Source organism: Fukomys damarensis, unplaced genomic scaffold (assembly GCF_012274545.1).
Source record: "Fukomys damarensis isolate Sample0158 unplaced genomic scaffold, DMR_v1.0_HiC HiC_scaffold_12, whole genome shotgun sequence".
In the NCBI taxonomy this organism is placed as follows: domain Eukaryota; kingdom Metazoa; phylum Chordata; class Mammalia; order Rodentia; family Bathyergidae; genus Fukomys; species Fukomys damarensis.
In genome coordinates, this window is record NW_022900924.1 from 7,334,135 (window position 1) to 7,353,688 (window position 19,554).

The 19,554-nt window shown below is 49.2% G+C and overlaps 1 protein-coding gene, 1 long non-coding RNA gene and 1 pseudogene across 5 annotated transcripts in view; 2 read left to right on the plus strand and 1 right to left on the minus strand.

Annotated features, from left to right (window-relative positions):
* The first annotated feature begins 2,506 nt into the window (after positions 1-2,506).
* LOC104848142 lies at positions 2,507-3,621 on the plus strand. Its single transcript, XR_002024708.1, has 3 exons — positions 2,507-2,884; positions 3,158-3,241; positions 3,513-3,621. It is a non-coding gene; the product is annotated as an uncharacterized LOC104848142 (long non-coding RNA).
* Positions 3,622-3,809: 188 nt separating this feature from the next.
* On the plus strand, positions 3,810-4,642 carry LOC104848143 (annotated as a pseudogene).
* Positions 4,643-6,928: 2,286 nt separating this feature from the next.
* Positions 6,929-19,554, minus strand: part of Tchp (trichoplein keratin filament binding) — a 15,287-nt gene continuing 2,661 nt past the window's right edge. For all 4 annotated transcript variants that reach the window (XM_010603953.2, XM_010603955.2, XM_010603956.3 and 1 more), the window contains 11 exons: positions 18,932-19,142; positions 18,189-18,245; positions 16,427-16,495; positions 15,698-15,871; positions 14,709-14,821; positions 14,472-14,538; positions 12,404-12,576; positions 11,005-11,086; positions 9,272-9,457; positions 8,730-8,873; positions 6,929-7,681 (listed from right to left, as the gene is read on the minus strand). In XM_010603953.2, the coding sequence (XP_010602255.1) occupies positions 7,649-7,681; positions 8,730-8,873; positions 9,272-9,457; positions 11,005-11,086; positions 12,404-12,576; positions 14,472-14,538; positions 14,709-14,821; positions 15,698-15,871; positions 16,427-16,495; positions 18,189-18,245; positions 18,932-19,142 (1,309 nt within the window). In that variant the 3' untranslated portion in view covers positions 6,929-7,648. The remainder of the gene's footprint in view (positions 7,682-8,729; positions 8,874-9,271; positions 9,458-11,004; positions 11,087-12,403; positions 12,577-14,471; positions 14,539-14,708; positions 14,822-15,697; positions 15,872-16,426; positions 16,496-18,188; positions 18,246-18,931; positions 19,143-19,554) is intronic.

The following is a 19,554-nucleotide window of genomic DNA, read 5'->3' on the forward strand; positions in this document are numbered from 1 at the left end:
TTTTTTTTTTTTTTCCTTTTGAGTCAAAGTTCCACTATGTTGCCCAAGTTGCCCTTGAACTCCTGGGCTCAAGAGATCTGTTTCTCATCCTCCAGGGTAGCTGGGACTACAGCTCTGCCCTTGTCCCATGTATCTTACTTCTTAGGTCTGATTTTTAGGTCAGCCCAAGCTGGCCCAGCTTCTTAGCCCTCACTTCTTAGCAGGCAGCTGGCTCACGGGATTAGTTCTGACTCTTAAGGGCCACTGGACTACTTTCACCTCTGGAGAAAGCCCCATTGTGCCGGCTCACGTGGCAACTGGTATAGGTTTACACCTGGATTATCGGGGCCACCCACAGTCACCAGCAGTGGTCCTCTGCAGAGGGGACTTGGGGCTGTCCTTCGGATGGGAGGAGGACAGGAAGGGTCAGACCTGACCATCTTGGGAACCTTTCTGAAAGAGAAGTGTAGGAAAGATAAAGTCCTGCCTGTGTGGGAGGGCCTGGAACCTCCTAGCCGGAGCCACCTGGATGGAGGTTCCCCCGGAGTCCTGCAGGGCTTGCTGAGCGCATCTCCAGCCTGCCTTGCAGTCTGACTCAGCAGTGGGCAGGTCTGGAATGAGCCATCTCTCATCCCAAGGGCTACCGCCACTACCGAGGTTGCTCTTGGCTATTTTTAGACCCTTCCCACCACACGGGGCCTTGCCTTGCTTTTTGTTGTTGTTGTTTTATTTATTACTGGAGATTGAACCCAGCCAGGGCTTTTGCTCAAAACTACATCCCCAGCCCATTTTTTAAATTATTTTATTTTGAGGCAGGGTCCTACTAGTTCTATTAGTTGCCCAAGTTAGGCTCAAATTTGTGACCCTCCTGCCTCTGCCTCCCAGAGTGCCAAGGTTACAGCTGTGTGCTGCCACACCTGGCTTTGCTTTCTGCTTTAAACATGGTTTTATAATGCCTAGGAACAGTGTCAGCTCGCACTTAGGCTGTGCCAGGCGCTGCATGCGGTTCTCACACGTATGGCCTTCTCGGCACACCCCGTGAGGTAAGAGTGTACACTTTGCTTGACAAGAACAGGGGGTGGGGAGAGTCCCACAGCAAGGGCTAGAGGGGGAGACTGTGAGTTACTGTTACTCTACTTGGCCTTCTCTTGATCAGCCAAGTCATGGAACTAAGGACTTGGAGCCTAAGGCTTGTGTAGGGCTGTGAAGCTGCCAGTGGTTGGTGGCACTGCAGTGGCCTCAGAGGCCCATTCCTCTCAAGCCCAGAGGGGCAAGGTGGGCAACAGCATTGTCAGCTCGGGGTCCCTCCAACTGGGGGCTTTTTTTTTTTTTTTCAGTATCAGGGATCGGACTCAGGATCCTGCATTTGCCAGGCAGCGGATGTCTTGCTTTCCCTGGAGTTCCTTGCCCCGTCTCTCTCCAGTATTAAGTGGCTGACAGGAAGGGCTGACCCAGCTCTTCGGTCCACACTAGTCACATCATGACAGCAGCAGCGGTGTCGATCCACAGGGCTACATGCTGGATGCATCCCGGCACAGGGAGCTTGGCTCCAGGGGTCGCCTCTCGCAGCTGGAGTTCAGCATCACCCTGCAGCACAGCCACTTTGCAGCTGTTTGGGACCACAGAGAGGGCCCCTGGAGGTTAAGAGGCATGCACAAACTTCCCTCTCCCTCCCATGTTTTTCTCTTTGTATCACCTAAAATTACTAAAATTCTTTCTAATACAAAGTTCCCTATCAATTTCTCTGCATATTTTAAAATTAAAAAGAAAACAAGGATAACCAATGGCCCATAATCAGAGAAACAAATTTGCATTAAAATATGAATGAATAATCTATGCCATTTAAAAAAAAAAAAACTAGCCCCATCTCCCCCCACACCAATGTAACTTCTCCCCCAAGGACCCCTGTGCTGCTTTCTCCTCCAAAATCCCTCTTCTCATCTTCCTAATACCTTTCCCTCTTGGTCTCATATTTCTCTTCCCCTCTGGTTCTCTCAGGCCCCTTGGCCATCTCTCCACTGTCCTTTCCTTTCAGAAGCCCAAGTAATTCCCTCTCGCCTGGCCCTGGCCTTCTTTCTCAGTGTGGCCTTGTAAGCCCCATCTCTCACCTGGGCCACTTTACAGACAAGATTTGAAATACACCTTGGTTTTGCTGTTTGCCCTTGTAGGACCTAACAGTGGCATCTTTCTCCTCTTAGTGGCTGTCTGTCCCCTTTTAGCCAGACACTCCCAGGACCTCACCTTCAGTTCTTTCCCACCCCAGCCTGCTTCTTTCTGACCACAGGGGCTGAGGGCTCTGTATGTTTTCCCACTAGTTACCAAAGCATTCTCAAAAAGTAGGAATTGAAACTACCCCATTTTGCAGATGGGGAAGCTGAGGCTGGGCCGAGAGCCCAGCACGAACTGGTGCTCTCAACCACAGGCTCTGCTGCACAGGTGGATATCCAGGGTGGAACCAGAGAGGGTGAGGAATGACGGCAACCTTGGCAGAGGTACAGTGGGAGGGAGGGAGTAGAGGCTCAGTGGCTCCAGCTCCTTTAACATTGCTGTTTTGGGAGTGTCAGAGCAGGCGATCTAAAATGCTGGTTTCTTCCTACCCACTGCCTTCCTCCCCTCCCTGGGGAGGTGCTGCTGGCTGTGGGGCCTCCTCTTGCCTTAGGAAGATAGCTTAAAGCAGTTGGCCTGGGTGGCCCAGTCTGTGTTTTATCTGCCAGTTCCTTATTTTTACCACACATATTTCTCATCTTTTGTTTGTTTCAAACTGAAGTATTTGGTAACCGCTGCACAGTTTGACTCTGATCTCTCTACTGAGGACACTGCCAAGTGGAAAAGTAGGAATGACTCCAGGACCTCACAGAATACACAAGCAGCAACTTACAGAGCAGCCCTGTGCCTCTGGCCTGAGGTAGGAGGTCCCCAGGGTAGGAGGAGGGGGTAGCCAAGGGTAGAGGGAGCTTCTGACTCAGGAGAAAAGGGGTGGTGTAGCCTCAGCCTGACCTGTTTTGCCTTCATCGGTGAGACTCCTGCCCAAGGCCACTGGCAGTGACACAGGCAACTCCGTACTAGTAGGTGATTTCCTGTGGGGAGGCATCCTCATGAGAATAACAGCTTTTTCTAAGCTCTGTGCTTTGTATATTTTTTTGTCTTGCACCTTCAGATTTTCATTCTCATTTCGTAGGTGAAAGACTGATCCCAAGAGGGGTCACCCAGCTGCTATACACTCTTCCTGTGTCCAACCTACCAGTGTGCTACTTACTACCAGGTAACAGAACAGAAAGAAGGTGGCCTTTCCCGGGCCGGGGCCTCCTTCCCTTGACTTAAGTGCAGTTGAACAAAACTGTTAATGGTTTAGATCTAAAATGTGCCCCCAGGTCTCATTCTCAGAGGTGGGGCTTTTGAAAGATGATTGGATCTAACTGACTGTGCCGTTGGAAGGTGGGGCCTGGTTGGAGGAACTGGTCACTGGAGGTGCTGTCTCCCTCTTACTTTCTCTGCTTCTTGGTCACCATGTGGGGAACGTGTTTCCTCCACAGTGCTGATCTCCCACGCGGTTTCTGCCTTCGAGCCAGCAGGCTATGCGGACTGAACCCCCTGTGACCGTGAGCCTCTCCTTTAAGTTGGTGTCCTGTGTTTTGTCCCAGTGATTGGGTAAGTAACTAGTACAAAAACTTTTATGGGAACCTGTAAGGGACAACTTAGTTTGCCTATTTTTGAACATATAAAGAAAGGGAACTTATCTCCCTTCTCTTTTCTTCAGTGAGTTTGCTCTGTGGCGTTCAATTTTAGAGCTACGTGGTATCAGTTGAATGGATACACTAGTTTAACTCACACTTTAATGATGGGTATCAGCTTTTATGAGTGAGGCTGCCATTTTGGGAGTGTTAGAGCAGGCAGCCTAAGGTGCTGGTTTCTTTGATGAAAATGCCATCAGAACATAGAAAACATAGGCAAGACTCCTGTCCCTGCAGTGGCTGACATGAGGCTGGTGGCTGGAGAGGTAGTGGTGTATGAGCTGCCATATTTTGATCAAGGGCACGAAGCACCAGGCATTTGGGAAGTGGAGGCAGTGCTGGTAGAGGAGGAAACTCAGAGATAACAACCTGCGAAGCTCTTAACAGCCCCAGATTATTCTGCTTTTGAAACTTGACATAGTAAGAAATGAGTCTGAAGGACTGGCTGCTCAGTATGAAATGACATGAGATTCCAGCCCCTTCCTCGGGTCAGGACAGTGACCTTGACTGGCTGGCAAGAATGTGTGAACGATTCCATGGCCCAGTTAGAGCACAAGCAGTTTGAACTGAGAATCTGGAATAATACCATAGCGTGGATGTAATGCCCGGAAAGTTTATAATTAAAATCTAGCTCGTATGATTGAACGTGCATGGAAAGAGCTTCCGAAGTTGAGCACACACACTCAAGATTTAAACTGGCAGTCAAAAAATGGGCAACTTACAGCCGGATCCAAATTGAAAGAAAGGCTAAAGCAGTATAAAGGCATCTTCTGCTCTACAGCCCAACTCCCCCGCCATCCTCAGGACTACTGGAATGTCGCAAGAGGTCCACTTCCAGCTCTCTAACCCAAGGGCATCTGACATGTATGAACTGGGAATTGTGCAGACTGGCAGTGTCCTGACCTGCTCCCACTCGTCTCCCTACAGAGAATGCACGCTGAGTGAGGAGCAGAGCGAGAAAAGGTTTAGAGTACTGCGAGAATTATTTCACGTTGCCAGTGCCTTCAACACCATCTGGTATAACGGACTGACCTTTGGAAGAATCTGCTGAGGAATAATCTGGAGATCATTATTTTGAAGTAGGAAAAGGTACTTAGAAATAAGAAGAGTGATATGCAGTTACACCACATAACAATGGATCAGTGACAGACCACCTGCTGTAGGGTGTATACCATTACAGCTGCACCATCTTTGTATAAATACTCTGTGTTTCCTCAATGAGGACATCTCCTATATTTCAGAAGGAATCTCTATGGTTAAGCAGTGACTGTACATACCTCGAACCACATAATCACAACAGCTATGGGCGCCAGGCATGGTGGCGCACACCTGTCATCCCAGCACTCAGGAGGCTGAGGCAGGAGGATTGCTTAGAGTTGGAGACCAGCGTGGGCTACACAGTGAGCTCCAGGTCAATCTCAACTACCTAGTGAGACCGTCTCAATAAACCCCTGCCAAAAAACAAACAAAAGACCACCTATGTGCTAGGTCTGTATGGGTTGTGATAGAAACAATAAGAGGTAGAAGCTCTAAATTTAAAAAATAAGTACTTTGGCCCAGACTAGAGAAGAAATATAAAACTAAGAGAACCAGTGTAACCTAATTTTAAAGCTAATAAGACTGCTGTCAGGCTTCAAAAAAATATTCAGTAAATATGAGTGCCTGTTTGCTGGGCATTCTGTCCTCATTGATTCTCTACTGCAGTTCAGTGTATGTTTGCTAATAGTTTTCTGTGGTTTCCATGGAAACGAGCACCGCTTCCACAAGAAAATAAATGAATATAACCTATACAACATGACTAGTCAAAGCAGGCATGGTGGCACACACATCTGTAATCCTCCCACCTGGGAGGGTGAAGCCAGAGGGTCTCTCTCAAGTTTGAGCCCAGCCTGAGCAGTTTTTCAAGACCCTAATTCAAAATAAACTCTTAAAAGGGCTGGGGCACATAGTTCATTTCAAAGGCTCTGGGTTCAATCCCCAGTACTGTGGTGTGTGTGTAAATAAAACCTAGTCAGGACTGGGGATTTAGCTCACTGGTTCCACTGCCTGCCTCACTAGTGCAAGGTCCTGAGTTCGATCCCCAGAACCAAACAAAACACACAAAAAACCTAGTCATATAAATCCTAACTTATGAGATATGCCTTAAATCATAAAAATCTATCACTGGCAACCCACTGTGCTGCAGAAAAAAACAATAGTAACAAAGCCTGGACATGACGCTGTTAAAGCAGGACCTTATTTCATAATTAATGAACATCTGAAATGGGAAATAAAGATGAGTCTGGGGCAGCAGGGCTCAGGATCACATCCAAAGGACTCAAGATAGGAAAATGAAAAACAGACTAGGACACAGTTTGTAGCTCAATCTGTTTTTACAGCAGAATGGAAGGGAGAGGTAATACAGCCTTTAGACTCGGGATTTTTTTTTTAATAAACTCTGATTTTTAATAACCATAGAAAAATGCCATAACTAGCTGTAATTTATTGAGATATGGAATCTTAAATATAATGAAAACTAAAACAGGAAGATATGGAAAAATATGAGTCATAAAAATCTGATTATTGCTGTGGGAACAGCAGCTATTGTAGAGATGAATCTGGAACTCTTGTCATGTTAATTCAACCGTGAGAGAAACCTGGGGCTGCTCTGTGGTTCTGAGTCTCATCTATTTCTTCAGCTTCAGCTCCTGCCTGTGGGCACATAAATCCCAGGAGGCTGCAGGTAGCTGAGACTTCCCAAGACACAGGGGTCCCTACTGTCACATTCCTGCTTCTAAAAGGCCTGCCAAGCAGGTGACCATTGAGGCTCAGGAGTGTGCATGTTGGCATCAATGCTCCGTGGGAATTCTAACAAAATTCTTCCTGATGGAGAAGACTCTTTCCTCACTACCTTTCTTCCAGAAAAAGCATCTACAGATGGGGATTTAGCTCAGCAGTGCTGCTGCCTGCTTTGCAAGCGCAAGATCCTGAGTTCGACCCCCAGTACCAAAAAGAAGAAACCACCCATCAGACTGAGGATTCTGATGTATCCAAATTATATTCTTCCTGGGGCCGGGGATTTAGCTCAGCGGTTCGGTGGCCTGCCTCGCAAGCGCAAGGACCCGAGTTCAATCCCCAGCACCCCCCCGAAAAAAAACCCAAATTATATTCTTCCTGGGGCCGGGGATTTAGCTCAGCGGTTCGGTGGCCTGCCTCGCAAGCGCAAGGACCCGAGTTCAATCCCCAGCACCCCCCCGAAAAAAAACCCAAATTATATTCTTCCTTTGGGACTTCTAAATGAGTAAACTTGAAATAAACTGCAAGACCTCCAAGTTTGTTTTCAATAGACTATTTTATTATTTGTTTACTTACTGTATTTTCCCCCCAGCCCTATTCATTTATTTATTTTGGTACTGGGGATCCAAATAGAATAGTTTAATTTAAATGGCAATTTTAAAAACTGAAAAACTGGGCTGAGGAGATAGCTCAGTACCTGCCTAATAGGCGCAAAGCTGTGGGTTAAATTCACAGCACTGAGAAGGGGAAAAAAAAAAAAATCCAATAAAACAAAACTTCCTTTCCATCTCTAGCCAGTCTTCATTAAGAGGCTGACATCAGGAAAGCACGTATCTGTCATGGAATACAACTTGTACCTTTTGGGATCCATCTAAAACCCTGCATTATTTATAAATCAGGACTGTGTGACAGCACTGTAAACGTGAGCCTATACAGGACTTGTCTTGGATGAGAAAGGCAGGAAAGGGCCACTCCCGGTGCTGCACGTCCAGGGCACCCTGTCATCTGGCCAGGCCATCAGTGTACTTGGTCATGTACCCGGCCAGGGGTCATCAACAGACACTGCACAGTTGTCTGGTGCACGATTGGGTCACTGACGATTATCTGGTGGCTTTGTGTCAAAGGACTTCGCATCTTTCTCTGTCCTTAGGGTACCAAAGCAGTCAGTGCCAAGCAATTTTGGGATGTCCATAAGGCTGAGAAAAGAAAGAAAGGACTGATCAGATCAGTAGTCTCATTTTTTTTTCATTAAGTTTATTGGCACATTTAAAGCAAACAATGCAGTTACAGTTATTGTTGGGATCTTGTACCTTTACATGATATCTTGGTTCTTGTTTTTCCCCATAGCCCTGCCCTCCCTTCACCCACTTCACCCTTCCCTATAGTAGTCTCATTTTAATTTTAGCCTCATTTTAATTAAGAGCTTAAAGCACAATATAAATGACTGACTTACAGCTGAAAAAGCTTTCATCCTAAGCTATAAATGAGGCCCTTTATAACTTGCCGTAAGAAACAGTTTCCTAAGTACTCTATGAAACCCTGAAACCCGGACCCTGAGAAACTCAGTGCTCCATGCTCAGGTGCGATTAGAAAATGCTGCTCTCTGCGCCTCTGAGCCCTTGTGTCTTAGGGCGTTAACATTCTAAGATAAGCACAGACCCGCTCTCCCATTCGGTTCTCTCGTTGCCTGACCGTGAGGCAGCCAGCCCTCTTTCTCTGCAGCACATTTTCCTAGAGGATGCACCCCGGACTCCCGGGGACTCCTGGCTAAAGGTGGGCAGAGGCTGTCACCAGCACCCCCAGAGGAGGGGTGAGTCTTTGCCTCTGGTGCCATCCGCAGGTGTCACGCAAGTACCGCAAGAGCAGGGAAAGGAAGATGCACAGGAGGGAAGGGAGGAGAGGATCAGCCAGAGGGGACAGGTCAGGAGGCCAGCAAGTGGCTGATGAGCAGCTGGGAGCTAGCCCACTGTCACCTCTTGCTGGCTGTGGCCGCAGCTCTTCTTAGAGTGCGCTTTGTCCTCAGACAGGGTGTCTGGGCACACGGCTCGTCAGGAGCCGGTCTTTGAACTGCACGCGGCAGCAGGAGGAGCCAAAGAAAAAGCACCTTGAGGAATACTTAAAGCTCAGCCAGGACTGAACCAGACCCTGTTCTGAGGATGCCTGCCGGCCCAGTGAGATAAACACAGGTGACGAGGAGGAAGGAGCAAGACAGAGAGCAGAGCCACGCCCAGGGCTAGCACCTACCTTGGGCCGGTAGCCCCGCTCAGCCATGATCTCGGCCTCCTTCTGCAGCAGAGAGTCGGAGAGCTGCTCTGCCTGCCTGGCCTCCTCCTCCTCCTCCTCCGCCTGCTGGTCCGCTTCCCATGCCTGCAGCTGGCGCTCTGCAACCTGGGCACCAAGGACAAAGTAACCTGAGATGAGGCCCTGGACAGAAGGGGAGCCTGTGGTCCTGGTGTCCTGGAGGAGGAGCTAAGGGACAGTGATGACAGGTACTGGAAATGGAAGGGAGCTCGGCGGACTAGAAGGGGCCGTGTGGCGGTACTAGAAGGTGGCACATGTCTAGGAGAACATTCTGGTTGCCCATGGTGGCCCAGTGAACTAACTGCTTACAGATGCAGACAGCACAAAGAGAAACAGCAGTGCCAGCCTGACGGCCACCGAAGGTAAGGGACCTGAAGCGAAGTATGACCCCAGTCAGAAGGGTCCAGGTACATGGCTGCACTGAGTTAGGGGCCTCTGATTCTGTCTTGCGCTGATGCTGCCTCTGCCCTCAGGCTCAGCCCCACCTGGGATTCCAGCTCCTGCTTCCTGGCGGACTTCAGTTCTTCATCCTCCTCTTTAGCCTGCCGTGCTGACTCTCTCGCCTCCTCAAGATTTTGAATGAGTTGCTCCCTGTGTTTTAGGGATTCCTCTTGTGCCCGTCGGTTCTGTTCAATCTTTTCTTGTATTTGTTGTTGCCTCCCTGTCAGAACCTGTCCTCACAGACAGGAAAAGGAAGATATCCATTTGAATAAACAGCCTGAGATGAGCTAAAACTACACCAACACCCAGCCCAGTCCTCAGCCTCAGGCCGTTCTGCACAGGCCCTGGACTACTGGACTCGGCCAGCTGCTGTGCAAGAGGCACCCGACTCACTAAAGGCAGGGTGGGTGTTTCACGGAGACGGCCGAGTCCCAACAATGGCAAAGGACTCAAGCTGGAATCCTCCGTGCGAGGACAGAGAACCTTACGAGAACAAAGCGAGGTTCACCCATCAGTGGGTTCCAGAGAGAAAGAAAACACGTTTCATAGGTGACAGGGTGTCTGGGTCGTCGTCCTGAACTTCTGCATTTATATCTACTGCTCCAAGTAGCAGAAACCCACGGAGTTTGGGGTGATGTTCACCACCAGCCCAGGTCATAGCGAGGACCTGGGAACCAGGAGGCCAAACGCTACACTCTCAGGAGAGGACACACACAGTGGCCAGGACTGGGGGCATAGGATTTAAATGGGGGAAGGATAAAAAGTAAAAATCAACTGGGTGTGGTGACACACGCCTGTAATCCCGGCACTCAGGAGGTTGAGGCAGGAGGATCACTTCTAGTTCAAGACCAGCCTGGACTATACAGAGCCTTCACAGCCAGCCTGAACTGCACACCGAGACCCTGTCTCACTAAGCAACAAAAAAAAGTGAGACGTCACCAGTTGGGGCCCAATTTCCTGTGGGTCTCAAAATGTAACCCACTGGCAGGCATACCATGTTTTCCACTTCTAAGCCTCTCCGACAATGGCTTCCACCGCAGAGGTAAACAACTCTCCCCGCAGACCTCTCTGCAGTGGGGTGTCTTCCACACACGCTCTCTGGCTCACTTCTGCTCGTCTACCCTGAGGAGTATGTCCTCAGAAGGGAGAACCCCCATGCACTAGTTACTCCTTGGAGTTCTTTTTCTCCCAGTACCGGGGATCAAACTCGGGACCTTGCACTTGCCGGGCAGGTCTGGAGCCACTGAGCTGCATCTCTGGCCCTCAGCATGTTTCTTATAATGGCTCAAAATTTTTAAAATCTGAATACCCACAAGAAGGGACTGGAAAAGCAAACCATGTGTATCCTTGTGATGATGCCATCAACTCGGTTCTTTCAAGGTGCATTATGATGTTAAAAGCCTGAACTCAAGTATAAAAGTGTATGTAGGAAAGACATCCTGCATAGAAACAGCAGTGGAAGTAAAGTGACAGTGCCTGTGGAGGGCGGGCTCCAGATGACTTGCACTGCTTCTTTCTCCTTCCTTCCCTTGTTCCCTCCTTTTCGCTTTTGTGATACTGGGGATCAAACCCAGGATCTTGTGCATGTTGGGCAAGTGCGCTACCATTTTTACTTTCTGTACTTCTGAATCCCTTCTTGATAAGCTTATATTCCTTTCACAGTGATTTTTAAACCTCATTTAAGATCACCAGAGGAGACTGTTCCCAGAACACACGTGGGATCTGTATGCGACCACCGATTCCAACGTCCGTCCGAGCCCCACAAGGCTGGGATTACCTCACACATCAGTCTGTCCCGCGCGCTCTGCTCCCGGGCCCACTCAGCCTCTCTCTTCTCCCACATCTCCTTGGCCTCCTCCCTGGGCAAACATAAACAGATGACAGGCTCCTTACCACCACTGATGGCAAGGAGGGAACCAGAGGACACAGGATGCAGAGTGCCCATCTCCTGTGGGCCAACCTTCAAGTAAACACACCTGTGCCAACTGTTTGTTTGAGACAGGGTCTCCCTATGTAGTTGAGACTGACTTGGAACTCACTATGGAGCCCAGGCTGGTCTCGAACTCACAGTGATCCGCCTGCCTCAGCTTCCTGAGTGCTGGGAATACAGACATGTGCCACCATGCCCAGCCAAAATGTTTTTGTTTGTTTTTTTTTTTTTTTGGTACTCGGGATCGAACTCAGGACCTTGTGCTTGTGAGGCAGGCAGCAGAACCACTGAGCTAAATCCCCAGCTCCTGTGCCAACTTTTTAAAGCTAACAGGCAAGGTCTGGGGATTTAGCTCAGTGGTTCTGCTATCTGCCTTGCAAGCGCAAGGACCGGAGTTCAATCTCCAGTACCAAAAAAATTAATTCATTCATTAATTAAAGCTAACAGGCAAGGGCGACACTCTCAGAAGGAGCGCTACCCGACACATCTTCAGTTACCTGTTCATACCTCCTCCCCTCACGAAAAGCACCCCATGCCCACTGCACTGCAGCTATTTAACACTGAGACGAGGAGAACACCTACCTGTGCCTGAGCCCTGTCCCCATACATCTTGAGGCACTGCTAGCTCACTTTGCAGCAGGCAGGTGACCACCTCGAGTCTCCTTGTCCCACATACCTACCACCTGGCTGGAACCAATGACTGACCGGACTCTGCATGGTACCTGGCTCCGTAAGCCTCAATGTATACTGCCTGGTACGGGATTACTTCAATTACTGGTTGAACTCCTAGGCCCCAAGTTGAGTGCCGCAGCAGCAGCAGCAGCAGCCGTATGCACCTCTGTTCCCAACTTCTTGGGAGACTATGATGCGGGAGGAACATTTGGGCCCAGGAGTTCGAGACCAGCCTGGGCAACACAAGACCCTGTCTCAAAACTACATTTCTTAAAAAAGTACCAGAACCGTTTTAACAGACCCAAGAGGCATTCAACATCTGCATAGATTGGAACAATTTCCTTTCACATTTCTAGGATTTTTTATGAACAGATCAGTAGGCTAAAGTGTAAAGATTTCCATCTCAACTTAAAGGGAACACATCCATGAGCAAAGACCTGCTCCTAGGGAATTAGGGACAAATTAAGAAGGATGATGTTTCATTAACAGGTGGTCCTCGGGCTGACCTCAGGGGCACTTCAGGGACCCGAAACAAAGGCCAGGAGCCTCTGACTGGGCAGCAGCCACCTCTTACCTCAACAGCACCTGCAGCTCGGCCTCACGCGCCCTCTCCAGCCGCAGCTGCTCCTCAATGACCTGCTTCATGTGGACCGCATCAGTCACAGCCTGCTCCCGGCGGGCCGCCTGGATGCGCTGCTGCTGGTCCTCCTCCTCCAGGAGCGCCTGCAGGATCCGCTTGTCTGCCTCCTAGGGCACCGTCATGGGCATTAGAGCCCCACCCCTCCAGAGGCACATCCCTTCCTCCCACACCGGGAGGCAGGTACTCGGGGCCTCCACGCTGTCCAGACAGGGAGGGACAGTGTCTGACTTTCCACAACAAACTCACGCAGGGCTGGCTCACACACTGCCTCGGCTTGGAGCTTTTCTCCGGCTAGAGGGAGAGCCCCTCTCACCACCCTGTGCCCCCCACAGCCTTGGACATGTCTGACAGCACAGCTTTTCAGAACACACCTCGCAGCAATTCCACATCTGAGAAGACAGACTACACTGGCACAGGTGCACAAAGATATGTGCACCTGAAGCTTTAATGGAAGAGGGAAAAACCAGAAACAACCCAAATGCCCCGCTGTCCATTCAGACTGGCCAGTTCAGATTGACCTACGTCATTATGTTGCGTGCGTGCACGCGCGCATGCACACACACCCAGACACCCCCCCACACACCACCCCCCAGAACAGTGTATGAGGAAAAGATGTGCTGAGGCGGCGGGGCTGCACATCAGGAACGACAGTGATGCTGCCACCTGGTGGTCTGCTTTGACCAGAGCAAGCAGGGACAGGTTTCCAAGACAAGGTTGTTCCTTTAAATATTTAACAGGTACATTGAGTGGCTACTTTTAAAAATTCAATTTAAAAACAAAATAAAATAAAAATTCAGTTTAAACACACTGATCTTAACTTTGCATAAAAGGACACACCTGCAATCCCTGCACTCTGGGAGGCTGAGGCAGGAGGATCAAAGTCTGAGCCCAGCCTGGGCAGCCAAATGACTTAGCAAGACCTTGTTTCAAAGTAAAAAAATAAAAAGGGCTGAGGACATAGTTCAGCATAAAGGCCCTGGGTTCAATCCCCAGTACTTTAAAATACAAACAAAAACCTAATCTTTAAAAAAATTGTTTTTCTTAGAGGTACTGTTAGATATGCTGAAGAATACAACTTCAATTACAGATATGCTGAAGAATACAACTTCAATTACATTTAAAAACCAAAACGAAGCAGATATAGTAGTGCACACTTGTAGTCTCAGCACTCAGGAGGCTGAGGCAGAAGGATCGCTGTGAGTTCAAGGCCTTCCTGAACTACAAAGCAAAACCCAGTCTCAAAACAACCAAACCAAACAAAATCACAAAGGGTGGGAAAGCCCTTGCTATATGTGAGCACAGGTAAATATATCTAGCAGATGTAAGTATACATCTCCAACAGAGTGGAGACCGCATGAGGAATCTCACTGTGTTGTTTTTTAAATAGCTTTATTGAAATATGTTTTATATATGTGTGGTACTACCGATCAAAACAGGGAGCCCTATCACTGAACTACACTCTCAGCCCGCATTTTATTATTATCATTATTAATATCTTGCCAAGTTGTCCAAGCTAAGCTGGAACTTGTGATCCTCCTCCTCAGCCTCCCACGTAGCTGGGATTATAGACATATGCCACCATACCCAGCTAATTTAATGTTTGATCCATATATACACTGAAAGGATTGCTGCAATAAAGTTAATTAACATATGCATCCAACCTTTGTGTGTGGCAAGAACAGTTAAGGTCTCCTTTCTTAGCAGATGTATGTTTTTAAGCAGTGCTGGATACCGAAGCTAGGGCCCTGCACCTGTTAAGCGTGTGCTGTACCACTGAGCTGCACCTTTGCCCTGCAAGTACACAGTGCAGCGTTAACTATACGTTAGATCTCTAGATGTATTCGTCTTATAACTTGAAGTTTATATGCTTTTACCAGCATCTCCCCACTCGCCTACCCTTCACTGTGTTTTAATTCTGCCAAGGATGTTCCATATACAGAGCACTGGAAAATCATTTTTCTCAAGAGAGTGAAAAAACGTCCAGAAGTCTGTTCAGACTCACCAGTTCCTCTTTGATCTGCCGTGTGCGTCTGTTGAGTTGTGCATTATACTGGTGTCTCAGAAAGCGCCTAAAAATGAGCAAACCGTAGGCTGCCTTCAGTACCTTACAAGGAATTAAGTGGTGGTAAGACGGCTCTCACTCCAGGCCGCATCCTCCGTGGTTCCAGGCAGCCCAGTGCAAGTCAGGGAAGGTGGGAGCCAGCCCGCCTGGGAAGCGGGGCAGGTGTCCCACACACACCCCAGCTCCGCCTTTTGCCGCTGAGCTGCCATCTGCCTCCTCTCCTCCTCCAGCCTCTCCAGCTCCCATCGCTGCTTCAGGAGATTCTCCTGCTCCTTTTTCAGTTTCGTTGCCTGTGGTTACAATGGTAAACCACACTAAGGTGGTGGCAGTTGATCTTTGTTATTCTCCATTTGGCCCTCGCCACCATGCTGCTCAAGATCTCCTCCATCTCTGGGGCTCTCGGCTCCTTGTCTCATCTCACCTAAGCCACTTCCTGTAAGCTCCTTTCCTGGCCCCACGGACTTCCTGTGACGGTCCACACTCACCGTACTTGACATCTGTCTCCACCTGACACAGCAACCACAGTGAGCCAGGAGTAAGATCGGCTCGTGCTCTGTAGCACCCAGAATTAGTGGTAGGAACCAAATATGTAGTTATTAAAACATTCAGGCCAGAGGAAGAGAAGATGGGAGGTCAAGGGAAATGGGACTCCTCCTCTCACCTGAATGGGAAGGTGCTTCTAAACCAAGTCCTCTGAGGGAACCTGAGCACACTGTGGTCAAAAGACAGCCTCCTGGGGCTGGGAATTTAGCTCAGTGGTTCCTCCTACCTCAAAAGCACAAGGTCCAGAGTTCAATCCCCAGTAACAACAACAACAACAACAACAAAAGCCTCCTGGACCAAAATCTGCTGCCAGTGGAGAGCTGTGTGCTAGACTCTCCAAGGGTTTTTGTTTTGGGGGTTTTTTTAAAAATCTTTTCCCCCAAGGTTCTCAACACACTTACTGGGGCAGGAGCTACCTCCAGATTTTAGTGTTCTAGGACCTGGCACACACCCGAGGAGCACGGGAGAAGCAGCGCAGGGGAACATGAGAAAGGTGAACCGAGCTCTTGGGGCAGCTCTGAGTCACCACCCCAGCTACGATCTTCCTAGGTGAGCGGCTTAATCTCCATTTCATGCTCACAAGCAGCAGAGGCAGCCTTGGTGGCCACAGGGCTCGTGCTCACCTCCATCTCCTTCAGCTTCAGCTCCTCCATCTGCTGCAGCAGCGCCTCGGCCTGCAGCTTGTCCTCTAGCTGCCTCCTCTCCTCTTCTGCTCTCATCCGTTCCATCGCTTCCCTTCGGGCCATTTCATACTCATTTTCATACCGCTTGTTCTCTCGCTCTTCAGTGGCTTCTTGCTACGAGAGGCCACATGAACCTGGGAGGTCAGTACCTGTAACAAGCACCCAGCAGACCCAGCTCTCCGTCTCCACGCACCAGGCCCTGGGGCCTGGGCAGGCTCCACAGCATGCCCCTCTTCAGCACTGACCCTGGGCAAGGGTACGCAGGGGGGCGTTGGCTCCAAAACGTCTGCTTTCCTCCCCTTCCCACCGGTCAGCAAAATACATGGCAGAATGAAGCTGGAGGCAAAGCAACAGGTGCGTGGTATGGGCTGAGTCTATGACATTAATTTCCTCAAATGACTCCAGTGATGAAAAAAGTGCCCTTGAAGACACGCGTTCCACCTATCACCTACCAGCCTGGGTCACCTGGCCTTATTCTGCCCAGGGATTAATCACCCAGGATCCTAAAATGCAGAAGAGCAAACATTCACTTTTAACACATGGCAAATTAACTGAGAAAGAGCTTGCTCAACCGGGGTCAGTAACACTGAAGACGAGAACAAACCTAGAGACACAGAGACAATCTCACACCTCTGCGTGTGGGACTACCGCCAGACTCCTGTATCACACCTGCTTTTTTTCTTCTTTCTGTGTTTCCCAGGAGTCTACCACATGTTTCCGGTGAAGGTCCGTCTCAATCTGAGGATGAGAAAGGGAAGAATATTGGCCTCCTCCTCATTCATGTGAGACGCACCCACTTGGGGGGACGGTACACTGCCTTCTGTGCCACCCACTAGAACATGACGGTGACCTCCCTTTCTGAGGACTCAAAAGCGACCCAGGGGGCCAGTAAGGGAGTGTAGGATGAGCCCAACACATACAGGCTGAACACGAGTCAATTAGAAAGCAAAGGACTGGAAGCTCGCAGGTTGGAACAATACTGTAACAGAAACTCTTGTCCCAGTGGTCCTGGGGCACAGCAGGAAGTGTGTCAGCAGACACTGAAATGGACATGCAGTTTCCAAAGGCCACCTCTGGTCATGCCAGGACCCCGGGAGACAGCTCAGCCCTGAGCCTGGCTCCTCAAAACTCCCCCTGCACTGTGGCAGCTGTGATCCGCATACTCTGTGCCAGGTGACTCAAGGCTGACGTTACTAGACCAGCACCTTCTAGGAAGAGGTGTAAGCTTTGACAGTCTTTGGCATTCAAAAACGAATCCCAACACTCAGTCCAAAGCTTTTCTTTGGAAAATTTTAATTTAAAATTTCTTTCCCAACTGAAAAAGGGAACATTTGTAACTAACGTGAATGTTCAGAATACTTTTCTTAGTAAATGACTTCAGAGGACCCACGTAAGCCAGCAAATGGCCAGGGAGAGCACCCCCCCCCCCCCCGGTTAGTGCTAACCACACAATGCTCAAGAGTACCTACATCAGCGGTGGCAAGACTATGGCCTGCGTGTTGTTTTCCTTTTAAGACAAAAGATGTTAACATATGATGTTATCTAAAATCTCAGTATTCAGGTTTAATTGCGGTGTTGGCACGAAGGTTCATGGGTTGTGATTTGGGAACTAGTCTCTGAAAGGTTCACCTCCACTGACCTAGATGCTCCATTACTCAGCAACCAGTAGTTTCTAAATCTAACTACAGACAAAGTAATGGTACCAAACTTGTACGAAAACTGTTAAACCGAAACTGCTGATCAGTAATGGGATTAACTCCCACCAGCCCAGCTCTGCTGAATGACACCACCAAGGCAAGATGCCTCTCTTCCTATCCCTGCAGACTCGTCTTCCTGCCTCCTGCTACCCCAGCTGAGACCTTCCCCATCCCCAGCCGGGCTGCTGCAGCATCTTCTCCAACACCTCAATATTCCTGCGAGAGGGGTTGCTGTGCCCTTAGCTCTTGGAGCTCCCCCTTCCTGTGTGATGTCCCCCTCATGCAGACAGCTGCCACTCCCTAACTCTGTTCTCACCACTCAGGCCTGAATCTTGCAGTCACCTCTCTCTAAGTCCTTTCCTCACCTCTACACTGTTAGGTTCATCCTTTCAAACGCCTCCCTGACTTGAGCTGGGGGCACTGCCCCATGCCCACCTGCTAGTACCCTGCAGTCTTCACTGGAATGCTTGCCCTCTGGCTCCCCACCTGGATGGTGAGCTCCTTAAGAACCAGGACTACACCTCTCGCGCAGGTGCAGCAGTGTTAAATTAGCATTTGTTAAACAGCTTAATGAACCACTCAGTCTTGTCTGCACCACATCTTCTGCCTGATGCTCTTTTCAGGGAGCTGGATGCTCTTTTCTGTTTCAACCCAGCACAAGATTCATGTTTTAAAAACCTAGAAACATGATTTCATCTACACAGGAGAATCAGTGGAAGCTTCTTGATTTTCACCTCTCGAAGCTTTGGGTTGTTCTGTTTCCAGTGCTCGTACAAAAGTCGTTCAGCAATCTATCAAGAAAACAAAAAGGAAAGCCTAATGTTGCTTTTCAAATCCCTTCACGTTTTGAATGATGCACAGTGGAGGTCAGCTCGGCCCAAGAGCTCCTCTGCTCGAACGCAGTCCCCGCTGCACTCTTCCACTCTGCCTGCCTTGCACTCACAGCCTTACGAGCCAGGCAGGCATCTGAGGAGACCAGAAGGTGCTGACAAATGACTCTTGCAATGGTCATGAAGGGAGCCAAAATCTGATGCTGCAGATGGGTCCTTTCTAGGGGGTCCCCAAAGTACAGCAAGCTAAAAAGCATAGTGGGCTCACTGTTTCACGTATTTTGAGGTAGGTGGTGGGGATTTTTTTTTCTTTTCTTTTTTTTTTTGGTACCAGGGATTGAACTTGGGACCTTGTGCTTTCAAGGTAGGTGGCAGAACTTCCACATATTTTGGAAGAGAAAATCTATCTCAGACCTTTGCGGGACCATAGAACTGGAACAGGAAAAAGGAATCAGCTGTGATGATTTAGGGACTAAAGAGAAGACAGCTGACTCCTACAAGGCGCACTCCTTACGCAGGACTTGTAAACACTTTTCCTGGCTGGCTCTGGAGTTAGCTGGTGTCTTGTCAGACCAGAATACCCAGGAAATGACCCCTCCCGCCTGGGGTTGCTCCCACTCCAGCCTCCTTAGATCTCTGACAGTTACCAGTTTCCTTTGCTCTTCTCGGGCAGATTTCAGATTCCCGTGGCGCTCCCGGATTCTTCTTTCCCTCAAATTCATGCTCAGCCTCAGCTCCTCCAGCTCCCTGACCAGAAGTTCCTGCTCTTCAAGTATAAGCTGCCTGAGTCTCTCACGTCGGGCCTCCAGACTCTTCCTTTTCTCCTCCTTCATCTTCTCTCGCTGATAGGCGTGCATGCTGAGAAGGAGCACATGACGTATCACTCACGCGATAGCCACAGGAGGTGACTCTCCTTGGCTATATGGGTAAGAGGCAAAGGTAATCCTAACAGTCACTCAGGAAGGTTCCTCCCCACCCCTGCTGCCAAAGTGAAGACAGCAGGTCACAGAACAATATGCACATTAGAAAATCTTGGTTCTCGCTGATAGGCGTGCATGCTGAGAAGGAGCACATGACGTATCACTCACGCGATAGCCACAGGAGGTGACTCTCCTTGGCTATATGGGTAAGAGGCAAAGGTAATCCTAACAGTCACTCAGGAAGGTTCCTCCCCACCCCTGCTGCCAAAGTGAAGACAGCAGGTCACAGAACAATATGCACATTAGAAAATCTTGGTTTTGCAAAAAAAAAAAAAAAAACCACGAGGCCT